We start from the raw sequence: 21,387 nt of genomic DNA, 5'->3' as shown, positions 1-21,387 counted from the left end.
TAGGGGGACACCATGGAAAACCTGAGAGTGCCTTCATTTTCTGCAGAACCTCTAGAAGCTTCTAGTTCCATGTGGGAGGCCCGACTGTGGGTGTTTTGCACTCAGTTCTGCATAGAGGTTGGGGCAAGGCACTGGCCAGCACTCCTGGTCATGGGAGTGTCAGGAGCCTAAACAATGAGTCTCACTCCCCTTCCCCAACATCTGCTCAGCACTTGACAATTTATCATGCTCTCCTGTATTTGGTCTTGTTTTATGTTTTCGGCGTCTGCCCTCCTTAGAGGCAGTCATCATCAGGACCTGCCTGAAAATGTGGTTGTGTCACCCTGGGGAGCCTAGTCGGGGAGAGTCAGAGGCAAAAACTAGCAAGAACCACCAGAAATCAGAGCCGCCCTGGTTCGGCAAATGTAGAACCTCAAAATCTGCTGAATCACTTTGGGGTTCATCTTCATGATGATAATAATTAGCATCGATAGGCTCTGGGCTAAGTGCTTTGCATTGACCATTTCACTGAATCCTCACACCGGCTATTCCGGCAGGGGCTGCGCTGATAATGTCTGTATTTTACGGGGGAGGGGCTGAGGCCTGGGGACACGGCTATCATGGCCGCTCACGATGAAGAAGATGCTGATGATGGTCATGGTGGTGGTGATGGTGATGACCGTGATGTTGACGATGACGATGATGATGATGATGGAGATGACGTTAATGTTGATGATGATGGCGATGGTGCTACTGCTGGTGGTGATAGAGGTAGTGGTGATGATGGTGGTAATAATTATGGTGATGATGGTGATGGGGATGAGGATGATGATGGCAATGGTCGTTGGGATGATGGTCATGGTGGTGATGATGATGGTGGTGATGATGGCCATTGTGGTAGTGGTCCTGTTATAGTGGTGGTGATGGTCATGGTAATAGTGATGAGATCATCTTTGAAAACAGCTGAAAGTCACATGTGCTGAATGAGGAAGTTGGGGAAAGAGAAATCGTTCTTTGATCCAAATGGTTGTGTGAGTAAATTACAGAGATTGATTTCTTTCCTTCCTTGTGCCCATAAATCCACTCAGAGTAGTTCCCAAGGGTGAGCAGCCCCAATATTTCAGACACAGGCACCTCGTAAACACAGACTGTGGCTGTCCGATATGGTGGCCAAGCATTCCAGTTCGCCTAGGAGGGAGGCCGTTCCCAGGACATAGAAATTTCGGTCTTAAAAGTGGGGTAGTCTGGTAAACCAGGAGGAGTTGGTCACTTCTCTTCCCAAATTGACTTTGGGGGTACAAACAGGGTGTGTGTCATCTACTGCAGTTATTTTAAGACTGTTTTGTTGATTTCTGAGCAGAGATTGTTTACTGGAGAAGGCAGAGACAGAAAGTGACGCTGTGGCTGCCCAGGGCTGCAAGGATGAGGAGGTGTCCTCCAGGGGATGCCAGGTTTCCTTCGGGGTGGTGGAAATGGTCTAAAATTGATTGTGAGCATGGAGGCACCACCCTGTGAAACTACTAGCCATCACTAGATTATGCATTTTAAGTGGACAAGTGGTATGGCACGTGAATTGTATCTCAAAAAGCCGGGGTTTTTAAAAGAGTGTTAAAGCCTAGTTCAAATACTGCAAATATCACACCTCTCTGAGATAAGGGTGAAGAGGTGACAAGAAACACCCAGAGGGCTCTCTGGGGGAGGCTTGAAACAGTCCCTGGTGGGAATGCAGGCTGTAGAGACCTGTCCTGACCCCGGGACGCGCAGACCACACTGGCCCCCACGTGCTCACTCCCACATTCTAGCAGCAGCCTGGCTGACGTGCTGGGTGGCCCCCACATGACCAGCCCCTACCTCTAGACCTTTGCTTGAGCTGTCGTCCCTGCACAGACATGCCGCCCATCATGTGCTCGCTGATCCAAACCAGCAGCTCCTTCAGGAATGGTCAGCCAACAATGGCCAACATATTCTCTGAGCATCCCTGTGAGGCTCGGGTCTTTGCCCATAGGGTTAAGTGAAGAGGGGCAAGATGAGCTCATGGTGGGCATGGAGGGCCCTAAACCCATGAGGATGTCCTCATCAGAGACCGAAAGGGAGAAGGCGCAGAGGCACAGAGAGAAGAAACCCTTGTGAAGACGGGAAGAGATTCAGTGAGACCATCGCAGACCAAGAAGCTCCAGGCACGCGGCTACCACCTGGCACTGGAGGAGGAAGAGGAAGGAAGGGTCCCACCCGAGGGTCTTTAGAGGGGGCATGGCCAGCGGACCCCTTGATGTCAGACTTCCAGCCCCTGGAGCTGTGATCAAGGACTTTCCTGTCCCCCAGGGTGTGAGGCTCTGTGATCGCAGCCACAGGAAACCCAGACAAGAAAACCAACGGACACTAGTGTCTCCCCTGTGTAAAGAGAAGGAAGCTAAGGCACAGAGAGGTTTAGTAATTTGCCAAGGACACACAGCTAGTACGTGGCAGGGGTGGGTTTGACTCGGGGGTCTGTGCTGTGATCCTCCCCACAGCCCCACCTGCGTCCTGGAGAGCACTTTACAAACAGGGAGTGGCACGCTCCCCCATCTCCCAAGGCCACTCGGATCCTTCATATTGGGATCGTCTCTCCCGGACCCCTGGAGAAGGCTCCTTGTTGGAATTTGCCAGAAAAGCCATGCAGGAAACAACCTGGTTCTCCTTAATCACCGTAAAGAAAGGCAAGATGCCCTTTTCTCCCCCCGGGCTCCTATCTGTCCGCTGCGTCAGGAGCGCCGTGTGGGACGAGGGATCTGACCACCAGATTACTGCGCGTGCTCGCAATTACATCTGCAAAGCTGGGCCAAGGCCGAGGAGACTGGAAAATTCCTCCACTCATTTGCAAAAGGTTTGCATTCATCTGAGAGATCCGCCCGGAGCATCGAGGGAGCCTCTCGGCGGTGGCTGTCTGGGTGTGCTCTTTTGATGAGGACCTCACGTTCCCGGGGACTCACCCAGATGCCGGAGCAGACACCCTCGTGAGCAATTAAGGAGGAGGTAATGAAACCTCAGTGCGGAGCCCGCTCACGCGGGGCAGAGAGCCCACCCAGCCGCCACGGTGATGCCCGCGCCCGCCCGCCTGCCGGCTGCCCGCAGTGCCCTAAAAATCCCGTTATTCAGACCCTGACTCCGCAGGTGTAGACGAGGGGCACGTATCTTTGTGAAATCCCAGTTTTACAAGAAAACGTGAGATAGTGCATTGTGGGATACTTCCAATTATCTATATGTTGGTAATGAATTGAAATGGTTGGCCACATAAAATGGGGTTTTTAGGTGTGCATCACCAAGCTCCCAGTTACTATTTTCTTTTCATTTCCTTCCTTCCTTCCTTCCTTCCTTCCTTCCTGTCTTTTGTGTGTGTGTGTGAGATGGGCCAACATGCCTCCTTGTGGTCCTGTTACCTGTTTTTTTCCCACATCCTAAAGATTACATCTAATAATGTCGGAGCGAGCAACGGTCCGATGAATTTGAGCTGAGGCTTAACCGCAGTCGTTCATTTTAATCTGAAGTCTTAGGAGAGTTCCAGTACTCGGTGTTACCAGTCACGGGGAAATGGGATATAAAGCACGACGAAATTGTGCCTCGCGCTCAGGGGAACAGCCAAAACAGAGACGAGGGGGATGCCCTGTGCTGGCGTGGATGCGGGGAAACTGAGGCAGCGTGCGTGCATGAGATGTGGGTGTGAAACGCCAAGCGGCTGTTGGAGGGCGGCTGGGCATCTCCCTCGTATGCTCACGAGCCCGCAGTTCTACATCGGGTGTCCGCAGATGGGAAAGCACGTGCCCACGAGGAGACCGGTAGGCAGGTGTCCTGATGCAGAGGCATCCGTGACTGCCAGACACCGGACTCGATGAAAACCTCCCTCAGCTGGGCCAGGCGCGACTGAGCAGGGGGGGAGAGCCGGGCACCAGAACACCGTCCGGTGGTAAAAGGGGGAAAGTAGCAATGCGCCCGCAAACTGGGGGCAAAGAAGCTGAGCATCAAAATACGATGCGTGACAGGAGCTGTGTGCTTTCCTAAAAAAGGCAGTTTGCCTGGGGCCTGATGTCAGCGCAGAGGGTAGTTGTAAATGTCACACGGAACCTTCTGGGGGTGGAAACGGGCTAACGCTTGTTGTGGCCGTGATTCTTCGCTGGGTAAAGTCTCTGAAAGTCCTCAAACTGCACAGGTAAAAATGGTTAAATTTTACAGTAGACGCATTTCACCTCAGCAGGGCCCTAGAGCAAACAACAGTTCCCAGGGACTAAACGCCATTCTGCTCAGAGCCCAGTGTGTGCCGTGGCCGGTGTGCCCACGTGAGCCGCCAGCACATGCTGGGCCACTGTGTGTCACCGGAACCTGCCACTAGGCGTGGTTTCCTCCACGATTTCCTTGTAGATGCTCCATGGTTGATTCGTAACGATGGCCACATGGGGCTCGTGGGCTTGTGATGGGTGTGGCCAGGCCGTGTTCGAGGGGAAAGGGGTCCCCTGTGCCAACAGCTTTGGTGGAATGAACGGGGCACAGGGATGCAGGAACTTTCTGCGTCTGTGGTTCCTTCTGAAAACCCAGAACCGCTGGTGGGGGACGACCCTTTAGCTCTGTCCACCGTGCTTGAATGTAGGGGGGTCCACTGGCGAGCTCTCTCGTCCCCACGTGCACACCACACCTGGCTTCTCGGGATGACCTGTCGGCGTGTGTCCCACTACCTCCCACAGTAGACAGCACTGGCATCAGTAAGTCAACAGGGCTGAGTTTGCCGATCACAGCCCCCTAAATCCCACTGGGGCCGTCCTGTGCTCTCCTCTATCTGGTGACTCGGGGATCTGACCCGCACCACCCAAGCCGCCCGCCACCCGACCTCACCCCAACCAGGGAGAGAGGGAAAGCAGAGAGTGGCACGCTCTTACCCGGCTCAACCCAGAAGGCACACGCCTCACTTGCCCTCACGTTGTGTTGGCTGCAAGGGGTCTGGGAAGGACACACGTTCTTCCCAGGAGTTCAGGAAAGGGAGAGGCTGGAGGGAAGGATGTACACAGGGTGTGTGTGGGCTCCTGGTAGGAGAGGGGATCGTAGGAGCAGAAGGAGCCCCGGGTCTGCCGGCCACGTCTGCCTCCTCCATCACATTGCTGGGGCAGAACACCCTCGCCCCCCACAGCAGTAACGTTTCTACATAGCAAGCATATGGAGAACAGATGCTCCAGCTTTAGAGAAATAGTCCATGTTTCTCAACTGCCTCCATTCTCGGCTACATTGTAAAAATGTGACCTTTCTCAGGGAGATGGATGCCGCAGAGTCCACGTGCCATCCCAAAGGACAGTCCCATTTAATAACTCAGTTGCAGAGCTGGACCTTCCGGAGACGTGTGCCTTCTTAAATTGAATTGTTTTCTTGTTTTGAATGAGCGTTCTGGAATGGAATCTCCATCTCGTGTTGGAAGTAAATTGATGGATAAGTGAAGTTGGACGCCAGCATCCCCGGGTGCCCCATGAATGAATTGGAAGTAAATGAGGTGGGAGGTGGGCTTCCCTGTAGAGACAGAACCCAGAATTATTGGTCTGTTCCCGCCAGCCCGCGGAGCTGTTAGCATGCATCCTCGGGGAGGGAGGGAAATTTGCTCTCTGCTGCTGTTGGAGACAAGTTGCTACTCCCCAGGATTGATCTGCTAAATGGTTTACTATTGTGAGTCTGTTTCTCCCCCGGGGTAAGTGCTGGCGGGGACACGGGCCTGCGGTAGCTCGGGAACGAGCCTTGTTAGCTTTAGTGACTGATGTGCTTAGCACAGCTGTCCTCGTTGAAAAGCCACACGCCTGGGCCCTGGGAGGCCGACTCAGGGAGACAGACTCCCTCTTGGTCAGAGCCCTGGGGAGCCCAGCAGGGAATGGGGGAGGGTGGGGAGGTTGCATTTGAGCAAAGACCCCTGCGAGGGCAAGGATGGAGCCATGCAAACATCTGGGGGAAAGGCGTGCCGGGCAGAAGGAACAGCCCACGCGAGGACTGGGTCACATTCAAGGCACAGCGGAGGCCGTGGTGGCTGGAAGGCACATGGGTGGGAGAAAAGACGAAGAGGGAGGCAAGGAGGTGCCAGGGGTCCACATCTGTCCCGGGGACTTTGGCTTTGGCTCTGAAGAAGGTGGGAAGCAGGGGGAGGTTGGAGCAGAGCACGGACATGATCTCATTCAGCTTTAAGGGCCTCCCCCCATGTGCTGTGCGGAGACTAGGCTGTCTTGAAATATGGCCCAGCCACATAGGTTAGCTAATGCTTGAAGCCAGCGCCATCCTCCCCGCACATCAAAGGGGGCCCTTGTTGGCCGTGGGGTAGGGTCTGTGCCAGGAGCAGACTGTGCACATCACATACAAGGACCCTTTCCTGTTCCCCCGAGATGGGAAGTGAGACAAGCTCGCTTCACAACACCCCATTGATCCGCGCTTCAAGACTCGGAAGGGACGCGGGCGCCAACAAAGAACGCCTGTGCTGACAAAGGGTCAGCGAGGAGGGGTCGCCCGTTAAGACGCAGCTGGAAAGGCAGCCGCAGGCGGGGGCTGTAATTAATGACACACCGTCTAGGAACGTGCGGGCTCGGGACACGGCGTTCTGAGTCACAAGAAGCTGCATTCACGGACGAAAGAGGGAGCTGCCACCCGCGTGCCTGTCGGGGTGGGGACGGGGCGCCCTGGGGTGAGCCCCCACCGGCTGGTCAGCATCTGCCCTCCCAGCCGTGGCCCCAGAGCATGGCCCATCCACGGGCTCGGCTGCTTGACCAAGGGACCCCCTGAAATGACCTTCCTCTGCCCAGATGCCAGAGAAGTGGGTCGCACGGCATTCAGGAAAGGGTTCCGAGGGGAACGGGGAGCCACAAGTCCTCCGGCTCCCGCTGGCTCCTTGAGGGCAGAAGAGTTAAAGATTCTTAGTCCCAGGGAAGAGTATGGCCCGTCACCTGGTCCTAAGAAGGAGCTTTGCACCCCCCACCCCAGGTGGAAATGCAAACCTCCGTCCCACAGAAACCATGTGCTTCAGTCATCCCCAGCAGTGGCCTCTCGTGACCGCTCTGATGTCCGTCGGGGGGCGAAGGGATTCACGAACCATGTTCTGTCTGAGCCCTGGGAGGCTATGGGCGCGGAAGGGAGTGTTGTGCTGATACGCGTTACAACCCAGATGCCCCTCGAAAACGCGGTGGCCAGTGAGAGTAGCTGGTCACAGACGACCCCACCCGCACTGGGGAGGGACGGCGAAGGGACCCAGGGTTTCTTCTGGGAGGAGGGAAATGTTCGGCAACTAGATGCAGCTGGTGGTCTGTCTGTGGCCTGAGAGGTGTCAGGTGCCTGAATCATATATCCATGTATAATTTATATTTATTTTTATATACTATTGTGAGTCATAGAGTTTTCTAAGATACTTTCCTGAAAGGTTTAATGTATGCATTTGCTTTCTGGAAGTCACGTCGCAGTGTTTGTAGGGAGCAGGTGTCGGTGGGGGTAGGGGGCCGCCTCTACCCCAGAGGCACACCTGCCCGCTATGCCTTCCTGGACAGCAGACCCCCATTCCCACAGCCCCGGGGAGCCCCACCTCCGAGGTCGGGGGCATCGGAGTACCTGCCTCCCCAGGTTGTCAGGAGGAGTGACTAGAGCAGGACATGCAGAGGTGCTAGGAGCAGCCTGGAAAGACTCTGAACCATGACGTGGCCATGGGGGGTTGGTGTTTTTACCACTGATGACGGTACTAACATCCAGGCTCAGTGTGGGTCCAGAGGGGCTGTTTGCATAAAGGAAGGAGCTCACGGAAGGGGGCTTGGCTGTCAGGAGGCAGGACAGTTTGAGTGTAAGTCCTCTGGGCCTCAGTTTCCCCCACCATGGCAACAGTAATGTGTTCTACTCTGCCATATGAAGATCAAATGTGGCAAAGATCCACACGGATGTTCTCCAAGGAGGATGGAGCGGCGTCCCAGGGATTCATACCCCCAGAAGGAGATGGTGGAGGTCCTCACCCTCGATGCCCTGGAATGTGCCCTTCCTTGGAATGGGGTCTGTGCCAGATGAAGTCACTGGGAGGCCCTTGTCCACGATGACCCATGTCCGCAGGGTGGAAGGAAAACCTGGTCACAGACATGCACAGGGAGGGCCCAAGTGGCCATGGAGGCAGAGTCGGAAGCCGGGCGTCTACACGGCAGGAGGCACCAAAAGCCGTGGGAGGGGAGGCAGGATCCCCTGCTCGACCACCGGCTGGTCAGAGAGCACCTTCCTGTGGTCCGGGCGCCCCGTGTGTGGCACTTGAAACAGCAGCCCTAAAACCTCCCAGACTATACCCAATCTCTCAGGATGCTGAATGTGTGCCCCCGACCTCTCAGGCACCCCATAAATAGTCCGACAGGATCCGCGGCCTTACAGGGTCTTCCTGCTCAGCCCCAGTATGCTCTCTGCGCTCTGCCCAGGGAGGGGGTGCGGGCGGCTGGGAGGCTTCCTGCCCTCGGGTGCGGACCCTCCTTGGGGCCCCATGGCAGCATGCTAGGATTTCTGGAAAGAACCGCGGTGGAAGCCAGGCGGAAGAGGAAGTGTAGCTGAGCACAACTGCACGTGAAGGGCTGACACGTTGCAGGGGGCAGAGGTCCTGCTGTGTCATGGGGGAGACACTCCCAGGTCCCCTCTAGGCCCCTCCACCTCCGGGCCCTGGCTGCTCCCAGAGGACTCAGAGTGGCTGCAAGCATGTTAGCGTCCACGTCCCCATCAGCTGTGCACTCCCCACTGGGGTCTCCCAGAGGATTCTTAAAATCCATTTTACCAGAACTTCATGTGGAACTCGGGGAGCGGTTCATTAGGAAATGGGCAGGGAGGAGGCGGCAGGTCCCAGCTGGGCCTGTGCCATCAGGCCTGCCGCCTACAAGCCACCGGGGATAAAGTTCCCCTTCCCTTCCTGATGAGAAAGCTCATGAGACCCGGCCATGCAGCAGAGCTGAGTGTCTGCCTCGCCTGGTGAGAGGGAAAAATCACATTTGAGAGACCCCCCGCCCGCAACGCCCTTGTGTGTACATAAGATATTCTTAACCAGGATTATGTAAATCGCTGCTCGCCCCTAACAAAGTCAGTTTGTTCATCGGATGGCTCTTCTCTGGACTCCCCTGCCCTGAATCCAGAACCTTCTTTCAAGCACCCTCCCTAATCAGCATACCAATTGGTTCCTAGGTGGTCGGGGCATCATTTTAACTAGGATGCCTTGATTTGGGAAAATGAGGACCCTTTTGGAGTCTTTTATTTTTATTTATTTATTTATTTATTTATCGCTATTGCAAATGCGGGTGGATTGTTGGTCTCTGCCAGAGGCCGGCTCTCAGAACGCCCAGCTTTTAGCCTCGCTTGGTTGATAGGAATGGCAATAGCGCCATCCTCTGCCTTTCCCAGTGCAGGCCAGCAGCAGCACCCTGGCCTTCTCATGGTTCCCCCGCTAGAAATGCCACTGCCGGTATGGCAAACAGCAGTCTTTGTGCATTGGCTCAAGGGCGCAAAGAACACCCACCCCAGGCGGCCTTAGGTTTGCCTGAGTTTACGGACTCTGAAAAGCAATAGCTACAACAAAAAGGAAGTTTATCTCACATACCTAAGCCAGGGCCACTCCTTAGTTATTGCACATTGAGTCTTCTATCTCTCTACCCGATCATGCACAGGGAGTGGTTGTCGTTTCCAGGTTTGCCTCATGGTCCAAAAGGGCTGCTCATGTGCCAGCCATTGTATCTGTATTCCAGGTAGCTGGAAAAGGGACAAAAAGAATGGAGTCCAGCTCCCACAAAGCAGATTCCTATAGTGCCACGTAATATTTCCACTTACATTTACACTAAAAGTCTTCTCAAGCTTTGAGCAGCACCTGGAGAGATGGTTAAAACACAGGCTAATGGGCTCCGCCCCCAAGAGTTTTGACTTAAGTATGTGCAGCATGAGACCCAAGATTCTGCATTTCTAAAGTTCCCAGGTGATGCTGCAGCTGCTGGTCTGAGCAGCACAATTTGAGAAGGTCTGTGCTAAGACTGGGTCACCAGATCACCCCTTGCTGCAAGGGAGACTGAGCAGTTCAGTGTGTTAGCGGGGTCCTGTTCCCCCACCCCACTCGCCAAAACATTGTAGCTCCACTAGTAAAGAAAAAGAGGAGAATGGGTGCCGAGTGGCAAATAGCCCCTTTGTGCTACAATGTCATTCACGTTTATTTCCTCCAAACCAAATCAATTCATTTCTCTATTGTCTCCGTTGTCTTTTCTGGGCCACTTCTGGGATTCAGAGGGTGGTGTGTGTGTGTGTGTGTGTGTGTGTGTGTGTGTGTGTGTGTTTCTGCATAGACACACTAGACAGCATCTTGCGACTTCCCAGAAGGACCATCCAGGACAGGGTGCTTGCTCCCTCTCCCACAATCCAAACACCAGAAGAGAGAACGTTCTGCTCCAGAGGGATGGGGCAAAGGGGAACCCCCTTTCTCTCCTGATTTTGGCCAAGATGCTTTGTCAATATTTGCGAACTCTCTGCTGTCTTGGGAATCTGGGGAGTCCATGTTGCCTGCTCAAATGTCTCAACTATTCGAATCTCTCAACATATTATCCTGCCGACTGGCCTCACCATTGCTAGGCTGATGGATTGCGGGGTGGCCGGGGGCGGGGGAGATCTGTTTCTTTACTTCAGGAAGGGGGAGCTTTATCACTCCCTGGAAGGTCAGTCCTAGACCCCAAATACACTGAGGGATCAGCACCCGCAGGTTCCCCCTTGCTCGCACCCTGGGGTTCAACTTCAAGGGTCTGCAACCTATAAGCAAAGCCCATTCCCACCACTCCTGGGGGTCCCGCTGATGATCTGTCCAGATCGAACTGAAAGCTTAGTTAAACGGGTCCTCCATCGACTTGCAAGCAATGCTAAATTAGTTCCCAATTCAGTCACAGCTGAATGCATGCCATCTTACAGCTGAGAGCTCGGGGCTGATCTGGCGACATAGAACACTGAAATCCAGAGTCACGGCTCCTGGACTTTGTTTCCCGGATGGAGCTAATGTTCATGGAGGGGCCATCTTTGTACCGAGCACTGAACCACAGGGGTTGCGTACCTTCTTCTCACGTTCTCAGAGGTCCCCGGAGGAAAATGGGATTATCCCATTTCACAGATGAGGGAGACAAAGCACAGAGAAGGCAGGACCTGGAACGCCACACAGCAAGTGTGCGAACGGCAAGATGGGTGCTCTGAGTTTGTGTTCATGGAAGCAATGAGGGTCTCGGCCCCCCAAATGCTGGCAGCTGGACTTTCTTCTTGATTTCCAGACTTGGACCTTTGATCTCCCGAGAGTCTGCTGCCTGAGCCAGCGTGCCATCCGGCTGCCAGGAGGGTGCCTCTGGTAGCGCCCCCTGGCGTGCTTTGCCAACGGACCACGCTTCATTTGACCTGGAGAAAGACATTGTTGACTTTCTTTCTCCATCTTTCCTCTGGGAGCGGTCATTTGTAATGTTGTCTTCCACACTGATGTCTGGAAGGGCCAGATGAAGGATCTTCCTATTATTTGGGTAAACATATCACCTCCCCGCAAGAGCCAAAACCATGCAGGGAAGCAAATATCACAAAAATAACCACTACCGCGAATTATGATCCACCTGTAAAAACAGCTGTCATTCAAACGTCCTTCGGGCCCAGCACAAGTCCTTGCTCTTCCCTGGGTGCAATGCTTTCCTGTGTCCAGAGCACCCAGGACTCCTGCACCAGTGCTGGTAATTGCACAGCATATCTACCAAGTCCAGAGCAGGTAAAGCTGTGGGATGGCTATCGACGTCCGGTTGGGGACCCAGTGCAGGACAGCAGGTTACAACTGAGGCAGAGTAAAGCCATCAGGATGACGGGAGTTCTCATCCACAGGGATGCCGGCCCCATCGGTCCAGCGAAGCAGAAGGACTTGACCTCCAGAGGAACTGGACGGGAACCGGAGAGGCCCCCAGGAGATGCACTGAGAGCCTCACCATTTTAGGAAAATGACCTTCTTTTCCAGGGACAGGCATCGTTTTTTCCCAGGAGGGGCTAGACAGCGAGCAGTTTAAGCTGTATAGGGACACATACAGTGTCTGTTACATTTTCTTAATGCTTCAACAAACTCAATAGCCATTCTTGGCACTTGACTCTATATAAAAGCAGACAGAGGGCGAGGTTTGGCCCCTGATCTTGTCGACTGGTCTGCAAAATCTAACGTCCTAGGAAATGTATGTGCGAGGTTGTATTTGCAACCTTCCCTTCCTGCAAATGTTTAAATTAATTACATAAATTTAAAAAAAAATCCATTCTAAGAAGCAGCACATGGTTGCCATCTCTACCCCAGCGTCAACGATGAATCAGTAAACAGCAGACTTCCCGTTAATCCAGTCCCCTCTGAGCTGCCTTCCTCGGGGAAGAGGAGAAACTGTCAGTCCGCAGTTGGAGGAGATCCCAGCAAGACATGCTGGGTCTGTCGGCATCTGTGTTGCTGGAAGGTTCCCCTCCACAGCTTCTCCCTCAAAGCCAGGAGGGGGACATGTGGCTTTCAGACCAGCTGGCTCCTCTTCCACCCTTCATGGGAGTGGACAGCTTCTCTGGCCACAGGCAGAAAGAGGGAAGCCTGGGTTTGAGTTACTGGAAGCTAGCACAGGGTTTGGATAGAACTGGGAAGTATCCTCATGCCCCCATCCAGTGTGTCCTCTGGAGTCCAAGGCAAGATGGGCCACCTGTCCATCACACCCATGCTAACCCACCACTGACTCATTTTCTAGACCGTCAGTGCAGTACGGAGGGAAGGAACCACACATGTGGCATGTACGATACATAGATCTTTCTATCTGGAGAGAGGGAGACCCATAGACCCACAGGATGTCTCTCTGGCACACAGACTGAAGCCACAACCCTCAGGCAGAATTTCATCCTCCGGAAGGATCAACTTTGCATTTAAGGGTCTTCAACTGATTAAACCAGGCCCACCTAGATTGTCTAACGTAATCTGCTTTCCACACTTGATCTTAGCCAAAAGGCCGAGAAGCGATCATAATCTGCTTTCCAGATAGTCAACTGATTACGGGCATGAATCACGTCTGCTAAGTTACCAGCACAGTCGCACCTAGACTAGTGTCTGATGAAATAATGGGGACTGTCACCTGGTGATGTTGACACATAACCACCCACATTCTGGCAAGAATTTCAGAAGGCACTCTCACGTGCTGTTGCTCAGAGTTTAGCGGAGAACATGACCATGAGCGGCGGTATGGCAGGGGAAAGGGGAAGCGTGTGTGCCACTCAGCCCAGCAATTCCACGGGTACAAAGAGGTGCTGGGGAATCTTAAACACATGCATAGAAGAGAGAGAGCTCGTTGTCATGGCAGAGTGTGAAACTTCCTGAACTCCCATCGGTGGGTGGATGGAAAAGTAGAACAGAGAGAAGGCATATGATGGACATCCAGTTGCTCTCTGAGACAGAATTAGATCAGCATGTAGATGTGGCTCTCAGACTAGAGCTATGGTCCAGCCAGGTGGACACGGGTAGATGGGGAAAACGTAGCAATGAGCGAGATGAAGAAGCGAGCAGAGGGAAGTCCAATATGAGACGTTGGCGTGAACAGCATAGAAGACATGTTTGCGAAAAACATGAATGGAGGGAACGATGCTGTAGTTTCTTTACGTATATGGGAATCTGATAAAAGCTCAAAATCACAGACATCAAAGATGGACGTCAAGTTCCCGATGGCAGGTGCCTCTGGGGAGCATATTTGGAAACCGGATTGAAGGAAATGAGAGCTTTCAAAGTCATAAGCCCTGTTTTCTCTCTTTTACAAAAGGAAAAATACGAAGTGAACACAAAACGCGGTAACGTTCTGTTCCAGATTTTGCATGTTCGATGCATGCGACACACATGTCCTATTTGTAATCTTCTATCCTTACACACATGCGCACACCGCGCACACACGGCGCAGAGGCTGGGCTCGCCTCTGTGGGCTGATTGCCCCGAACCCCTCCCAGTCACGCAGACCAGCTGCCCTCCCCGTCGACGCGGACTCTGTTCCGAGCCCGGACAGGCAGCTCGTAAACATTATCAGAGGTAATCTTCACAACGATACTAATTATTCTCAGGTTCACAGCCCAGAAGCAGATGCTTGGAGAATTTAAATAATAGCAAGGAAGGGGCAGAGCCAGGACTCATGCCCGTTCCTTCCTGGGATTCTTACGCCATCAGAACAGGTGGTTCAGCCCTGGAGACGTATGTTCAAACCTGCTGAGGTCCCCTTCGTGCTGCACACCCCGAACAAGCTGCTCGATCAGCTCTGGGTCTCGGTTTCCCCGTCTGCAGACCGGGGCTAGTGAGACTACCTGCTTCATGCGTTGGGGGTAGAGATGACGGTGTTGAGCGACCCCTGGCTCATAGCAAGAGCTCCCCAAAAGTGACCTGGGGTTTTTACTAATGAGGCTTCTCCATGGCTTGCAGGGACATCTGCCTTGAGAGGGGTTGTTTGTGCTCCCTCTGGAAAGTTCTCACCAATCAGCGGGGTCTGTCCGTGGTCCTGAACCCTCACTGTTGGCTTCAAGGCCAGGCGTCCTGCCTCAGAGCTGCAGATCGCACTTCTGGGTGCGTGACCTGTGGGTGAGTGGGACTGGGTGCTCCTCGGAGGCCTGGGGGCTCACCTGGGGCCAAGCTAGATATGACCCTGGCCATGGCCTTCCCGTGGTTCTGCTTTCCTTCCTCCTTCTGTGCTGAGAGATGGATCACATGCCATCAAAGTCGCCGTCTGCAGGTCCATGATTGCGTGGTTCCCAGGACATTCACAAAACGATGCCACAACCACTACCCAGTCCCAGAAGGTTTCCATTGTCTACAGACTGGACTCCTGCCCTTTGAACCGTCGCTGCACTTTCCCCTCCCCCGCTGCTGCTGGCAACCTTCCATCTGCACAGATTTGCTGTCCTGGACATCTCACATGAATGGGACCCAGCACCGTGTGGCCTTCCATGTGTCTCCTTGTACTCAGTCCCCTCACATGGTTGGTATGGGTCTGCGGGCCATTGCTGGCCACCGCTGGGTGTGTCCATGTGTCCCCTCTTGTCCTTCCCGAGAGCGTCGCCGGGATCAGTGCACACCCGTCTATCTGTTTCACACTCCAGAATCTGTCTTTATTTAAAAATTTAAAATACGATTTGTAAAAATACAGGAAACAGCCAAAGCAATTAACATTTATGAGGGCACCTCACACAACAAAGTATGTTTTCTCCGAAGCCTCGGGCTTTCTTCAAATTTGAAATGACAGCGATTTAAGGTCCCCAACTTTATTGATTCTTTTCAGTAGAACAGGACTGTGGTAGAAGGAGACGGAGGGCGGGGAAACCCCAGAGCTGGAGAGAGGAAATGTTTCCCAGAGTCTTGCCTCTGTCATCCTGGGGTGGTTGGGAAACGGGGTGATGGACCTGCTTTCAGGGCCGCGAGGGCCAGGAAGCAGGGGACACCAGCTCTGCAGGGAGACACTTCCCTGAGTCCCAGGTCGGGGGTTTGGGTAGGTTCCTGAAAATGGGACAGTCATATGCATTTCAATAGTGTCCTTGGCATCTCATCTAAACACTGAATTAGCCTTGACTGAAAGGGGATTTGGGAGGACAACCCATCATGTGTCCCTCTGTGCCTGCTGTGTCAGTTCATGCATAGGCGTGCACATGCTTACTGCACACGCACACACACATGCACGTCCACACCACACCTACATGCGCACAGGTACATGCACACACATACCACACACTTTCGTTCTAGGAAAGCTTCCCTCCGTCCCCACGCCCCCTCTCCTGGGTCGCTGGGGCCAGACACACGTCGTCTCCTGCCAGACCTGGGTGATGTGTCCAGCCCAAGCCTGCGTTTCTCTCTGTTCTCCCTGCTTCCGCAGCATTTGCTGTTGCCTTCTGTAATCCCACGATTTCTACCCTTTCTTCATCATAGCACAGACTGCTTCTCAAGGTCCCGAGAGAGGACAAGCCTTGGCCCCGCTTTGTAACTCAATGTCCAGGGCTGTGCTAAGGCACAGGACAGGCTTCTAGGGCTACACACGACCCCAGGCTGGGGCTTCATCAACAGGGTTCATGGTTCCGGAGGCTGGAAGTCCAAGATCTAGGTGTTGGCAGGCTTGGTTTCTCCCGAGGTCTCTCCCTGACTTTCAGACAACTGCATCCCTGGTGTCACTTCTTATTCTTATGAGAACATGAGTCCTGCTGGCTTGGGGGGACCCACAGAGGACACTCAGCATGTGACTCCTCCCCAGCACCTCTCCAGCCGAGCCCACGGGCCTATGCCCCTGCATCCGCAGTTCAAACAGAGACGCTCGACTCAGTCTGAGCCACTGACCCCCCCAACGCTTCCTCTACCCATTTGGAATCTCCATGACAGTTAATTCTCTGCTCCTGGAATTTTGGGTGGCCAGGGAGACTGCTACTATGTCCTCCCAGTCTGAATCTGGACACGATTCTGTTTAGGGCCAGGAAGTGTTATCGGGTGGGGGCAGGGAGTGTGTGTGCGTGTGTACCTGCAATGACCATTAGGAACCTAATCACAATTAACCCACGAGGGAGCTTGCTGGCTTAATGAAGCCATTAGCCAAAGACCATTCTGAGAGAGAAAATGTAAAGACTGAGCTCCAAGCGCATTACCTGTAATGAACCTGAAAATGGACTGGGGAATTTCCGCGGTATTCTTAGCATCGGGAATGGCCAGTGTGCGAGCCGCCAGGCTGCAGCCCCGGCGCTGGGAATCCTGCGGACCCAGGAGAAGCCCCGGCAGAGGGCTGTGTCCCCACCGGCGGGTGGGCAGCAGCCTCAGAGAGAGGCTGGGACTCTGCTCCTAACTGATGACTCCTTCAGATGTGCACCTGTTTAATGCAAAGGGTCATTTCTGGGTCCGTTGCTTCCCTGGAGAAAGAAGTGGGGAAATCTCTTTCCTTACAACTCTGGCTTCAAAGAGGAGTGGTGTTTCTGGAGCCAGATTTTGGGATGAATTGACCCAGAGGTAAAAGGCGCGGACAGACGTCCCAAAGCCACAGACTTTTTTTTTTTTTTCTTCTTTTTTTTTTTTAATCTTCATTTGGCCCTAAAGGGAAGAACAACCAAAGGGCTTCCAGACAGAAAAGAGACTCTCTTATCACTTTGAACATCCCTGCCTGGGTGGGAGACGCGATGCTAATTGTATTGCACGATCGTGGTGTGAACGGAATGAGCCGAAGTCCCCAGAGCTGGGATGGAAAGGGCTCCCACGGACAGTGGAGAAAGAGCCTTTGGTTTGCATAAAAGTCTGCATGAAAGACGGCACCCGGCGGTCCAGCATCCGTCACCAAGGTCTAGCGATCCTGGGCATCGGGGGATAAAAGTGACTGACTCACTGATCTTGGAGCAGACATCGGCTCTGGTTTGCTGGCCAGGACTCTCTTCACTCCCTCTTCTTCCGAGAGTGGCCTTTCTCCTGGGTCAGCGTGAGTCACAGGGAGGCCATCCTTCCCTGGACAAGGGATGGGCACTGAGCCCCCACGAGACCAACCAGACTGTCCTCCCCCACACCCACCCCCAGAATGTAGCTCCTCAGCAGAGGGACTCAGAAGAGAAATGGCTGAAGCCGTTCACTCCACTCCCCGACTTCCCGGTTTTCAATGTCCTGGAATCACGTCAGGGGCCTGCTTTTCCAAGGCCTGCTGCAACTTTTCCTGTGACCCTGGGAGCTGCCCAGGACCCAGCTGATAAGAACCAGTGTTAGTTCCCTACTTCCATACCAGATGAATCCCAACCTATTACATTACAGTTCTGGGCATCAGAAATCAGAAGTGAGTCTTACAAAGCTAAAATCAAGGAGTCAGAAGGGCTGGATTCCCTCTGGAGGCCGTAGGCAAGGATTGGTCCTTTTCTAGACCCTGGGGGCCCCCCATATCTCCCAGGTCGTGATCTTATCCCCCTGACCCCTGCCTCGTTACCCGCCTTGTCCCCTCTTCCTCTGACCCTCATGGTCACCTCCTATGAAGGACTCTCATGATTCCGTTGGGTCTGCCTCAGATTGCCCAGGACAGTCTGCCCGTCTCAAGATCCGTCCCTTCATCACAACTGCAAAGGCCCTTAGATCACATAACAGAATAGACTCTCCAGTTCCAGAGATTAGAGCTCGGGCTTTGGGGTGGGGAGGCGCATTACTCAAACAACCGCCACACCTTGCTCAGACTAGACAGAGTTCCTTTCTGTTGCCTACAACCCAAACCCAACTGATAACGTCACTTCCCCTCGGTCTTGGCAAAGGAAGAAAAAAGTACCCGATAACCATTGCAGTGGGTCCCTAAGAAGATGATCCTAAGTAAAACCAAATTGTTAAATGTTCTTGGAAAATGATCCCCAAGAACGGCCTTTCTTTGCCCAAGGGGAGGGCTACGGCATCAGGTTCTCGACAAGGACCACCTGGCAAACACTTTGGAAGGTTCCCGTTAGTGTCCCAGAGCACTGACTAGCTCCCTTGACCCAGGTACGTCTGCTTCCTCCGCCAGGACACGGAAATTCTGAACACCGCCATACTCACGGGGAAGATGGTATCCCTGCCCATCAAGGTGGTCTCCGTGGAGGAGAACAGCGCCGTTACAGATATCTCGGAGTCGGTGGAGTGCAAGTCCACAGACGAGAACGTCATCAAGGTAAGCGCCCCACTGATCACCTGCTTGGACGGATGGGAACTTCCGCTGAGCACCTCATTCGCTGGGAAGGTTCGCCCCCTGCCCAGAAATGAGCAGTTCAGCTGGTGGGTTTACGTACACCACACTTTCAGTCGCTCCACTAAATCTTTCCATTTCAATGTTCCATATCGGCATCACTCCCAACCCGGTATTCATCGAGTATGCTTTGAGCTGCGGTTCAAACCCCGAATACGCAGAGGAAGCAAGTAGGTGACGGCCCCGGGGGCAGTGGTAAGCCAGACGCGCCCTGGGCTAGAAGGACAGCCCGTCCTCGGCTACTGCTAGTCATGGCTGGGAGTACCCGGCTCAGTATTGCTGTCTTCTCAAAAGAAACTACAGATTTGGATTTTATGTAAAAATCGTTTGTGTTCCCCCATGGACAACCAATTATAATTTTTATTCATGGGCAAAAAATACATCTGCAATGTGAGTCCGGCACATGGGCAGTTGTTGGAACCACTGACAGGGCAGATCATGAATGGTGAGTCGAATCCAGCACCCCCTCCTCTGTTGTGTAAATAAAGTTTTATTGGAATGTGGCCGTTCAAACCTATTTCTGTATTGTCTGTGATGGCTTTTGCATGACTGCAGGAGGGTCCCGTGATGACCTACAAAACTAACACATCTATTCGTTCGCCTTTCCAGGGAAAAGTTTCTCTAGAAAAGCCCTGCTCTAGAGACTAAGTTTCTTGGTGGAATGACCCTAATTCTTGGTCTTTCCCGCCAATATTCACTGTGATGTGCCCACAATGCTTGTTCAAGGAATAAGAGAGAACGAGGGCTGTTCCAAGCCCGAAATGAACCATTTGGTCTTTCTCCATATGTTTTGTAGTCCTGGAAACACACCCAGAAGAAAACATAAAAGATCCAAGGCAAGCAAGCGGATAATGGGTTTTTTTCCCTCAAATGGGGTCTGACACATAGCATCAGAGTCTTTTCTCTGGGGTTAAAAGCGGTACATGTCGTCGAAGAGAACCATACAAATCACTGAGTGAGGGGTTTAGGGTGGAAAGACCCTTCCCTGCAGACCGCAACCCCTCTCGGCTCCGACCACCCATCACTCTCAGAGCATTGGGCAGAGGGTAGCATGCAAGCTCTCTGGGTCGTGACAACCTCCCAGTGGCGGCAAGGGACCCCAGCAACACCAGGATGTTCTCACCACTTCCTGACTATTGTAGGCAGCATCTCAAGGAAGAGATGCTTTTTCCTAATTCCCCCGAGAGTGACTGATGAGTAATGGCGGTCCCAAACCCACAGTGCCTTACAGAAGACCCGAGAGGCCTGCGGGAGGAGGGGGAGGGGATGAAGTGCTGAGCCACACTGTCCAAGAGAAGCCACGTGGGGCACACACGTGGTTTCAGTGTCTCCAGTGGTCCCACTCAGAAAAGGAAGGACAGTGAAGCTAATCGTTTTAAGTGCATGTATTTAACCCATCATATGAAAACCATGATCATTTCCCATGCAATCGATATAAAAATGATGAATGCGACATTTGGTTACTTTTTGGCACCCAGTCTTTCGAATCCACTGCATATATGCACATAGGGCACGTGTCCGACCCGACCCTACTCCAGGGCCCCCCGGCCGCCGTGGCCAGTGGCTCCTCCACTGGACACAAAGATCTCAACACGGGGGCAGGATTTTGTAATGTCGGCTCTGACGGTATTTTGTGCCTGGTAATTCTTTGTTGGGGGGCTGTCTGTGTGTTAGAGAACCAGTGCTCTGAGGAAAGCCTGCTCTCTTTCTGGCTGGACCATCACCCCACTTGTGGCCGAATCACCTCACATTCCTGGTGAGGCCAAGGTGGGGAGGAGCCCGTTGGTTCGATCCGGAGCCTGCCCTGCCCCAGCCACAGTCACACACCCCATCCTTGGCAACCCTCGTTCTTTACAAACGATCTACAATTCCCCTAAGAGCCAGGACCCCTGGTAAGGAATTGTGACCCTTTGAAAGGACACGTTCACACTGACAACTTCTCTACAGGGGTTAAAAAGTCTGTGAGCCGACAAAATCCCCAGAAACAAGTTTCACTGTAGTTGTTGGCGTAACTGCCTTTAGCTCGTCTTAAATGAGTTTGTCGTGGAGTCGTTACTTACAACCGGTTTAGAGAGAAGGAAAAGAGAAAGCTAGTATTCCTGGTGTTTCCAGGAATATACTAGCGTTTCCAGGAATGGGATCAGTATCTTTAGAGAAACAAATGTATCCGAACTAAAAATTGCCACCTGGAACGACTTTGGAGTCGCTGCCCCGGGCTGCTGATGAAGCAACGGGTCATCCCAGGTCAGCAGAAGCCGGGGGGGATGTGGAAGCGGGCTGGGCGGACTTGGACTCCGTCCCCAGGATGCAGACTCAGCCTGTGGTTCAGCGTCTGATGACGTCAGCGATACTTACCGAGGTAGTGGGACACAGCTCAGGGTGCCGTGGGGAGGAGGCAGGGAGGGAACCTGTGGCAGGTGCAGGAGGGTCTGGATTTGGACCGAGCTGAGTTCTACAGACAATGCCGAAGGCTCTGACATCCTCCCTGGGCACAAGTGGGCAAAACAAGATGCCCCAGTTTGCTGCTGGAAGAAGCGATCCCTGGTCAGGGACGGAGTGCGGCCAGTGTTTCTGTGTCTCCTGCCCTAGATGCCTGAGTTCTTCTCCCCACAGGGTCATGCCAGGGGCCACACCAGGGACACCTGTGCATGCAGGCTCGGTTGTGAGAGAAGAGCCCTGGGCT

General features: G+C 53.4%; 1 protein-coding gene across 1 annotated transcript in view; it reads left to right on the top strand.

The window, feature by feature from the left end:
• Positions 1 to 21,387, top strand: part of LOC111156437 (transmembrane protein 132C) — a 196,597-nt gene that overhangs the window by 153,432 nt on the left and 21,778 nt on the right. The window contains exon 6 of the mRNA XM_022517341.1: positions 18,486 to 18,629. Within this exon, the coding sequence (XP_022373049.1) occupies positions 18,486 to 18,629 (144 nt within the window). The remainder of the gene's footprint in view (positions 1 to 18,485; positions 18,630 to 21,387) is intronic.

Source organism: Enhydra lutris, unplaced genomic scaffold (genome assembly GCF_002288905.1).
Source record: "Enhydra lutris kenyoni isolate GAN:26980312 unplaced genomic scaffold, ASM228890v2 scaffoldscaffold46, whole genome shotgun sequence".
NCBI classification, from domain to species: Eukaryota; Metazoa; Chordata; class Mammalia; order Carnivora; family Mustelidae; genus Enhydra; species Enhydra lutris.
This window is presented reverse-complemented; position numbering and strand designations above follow the sequence as displayed.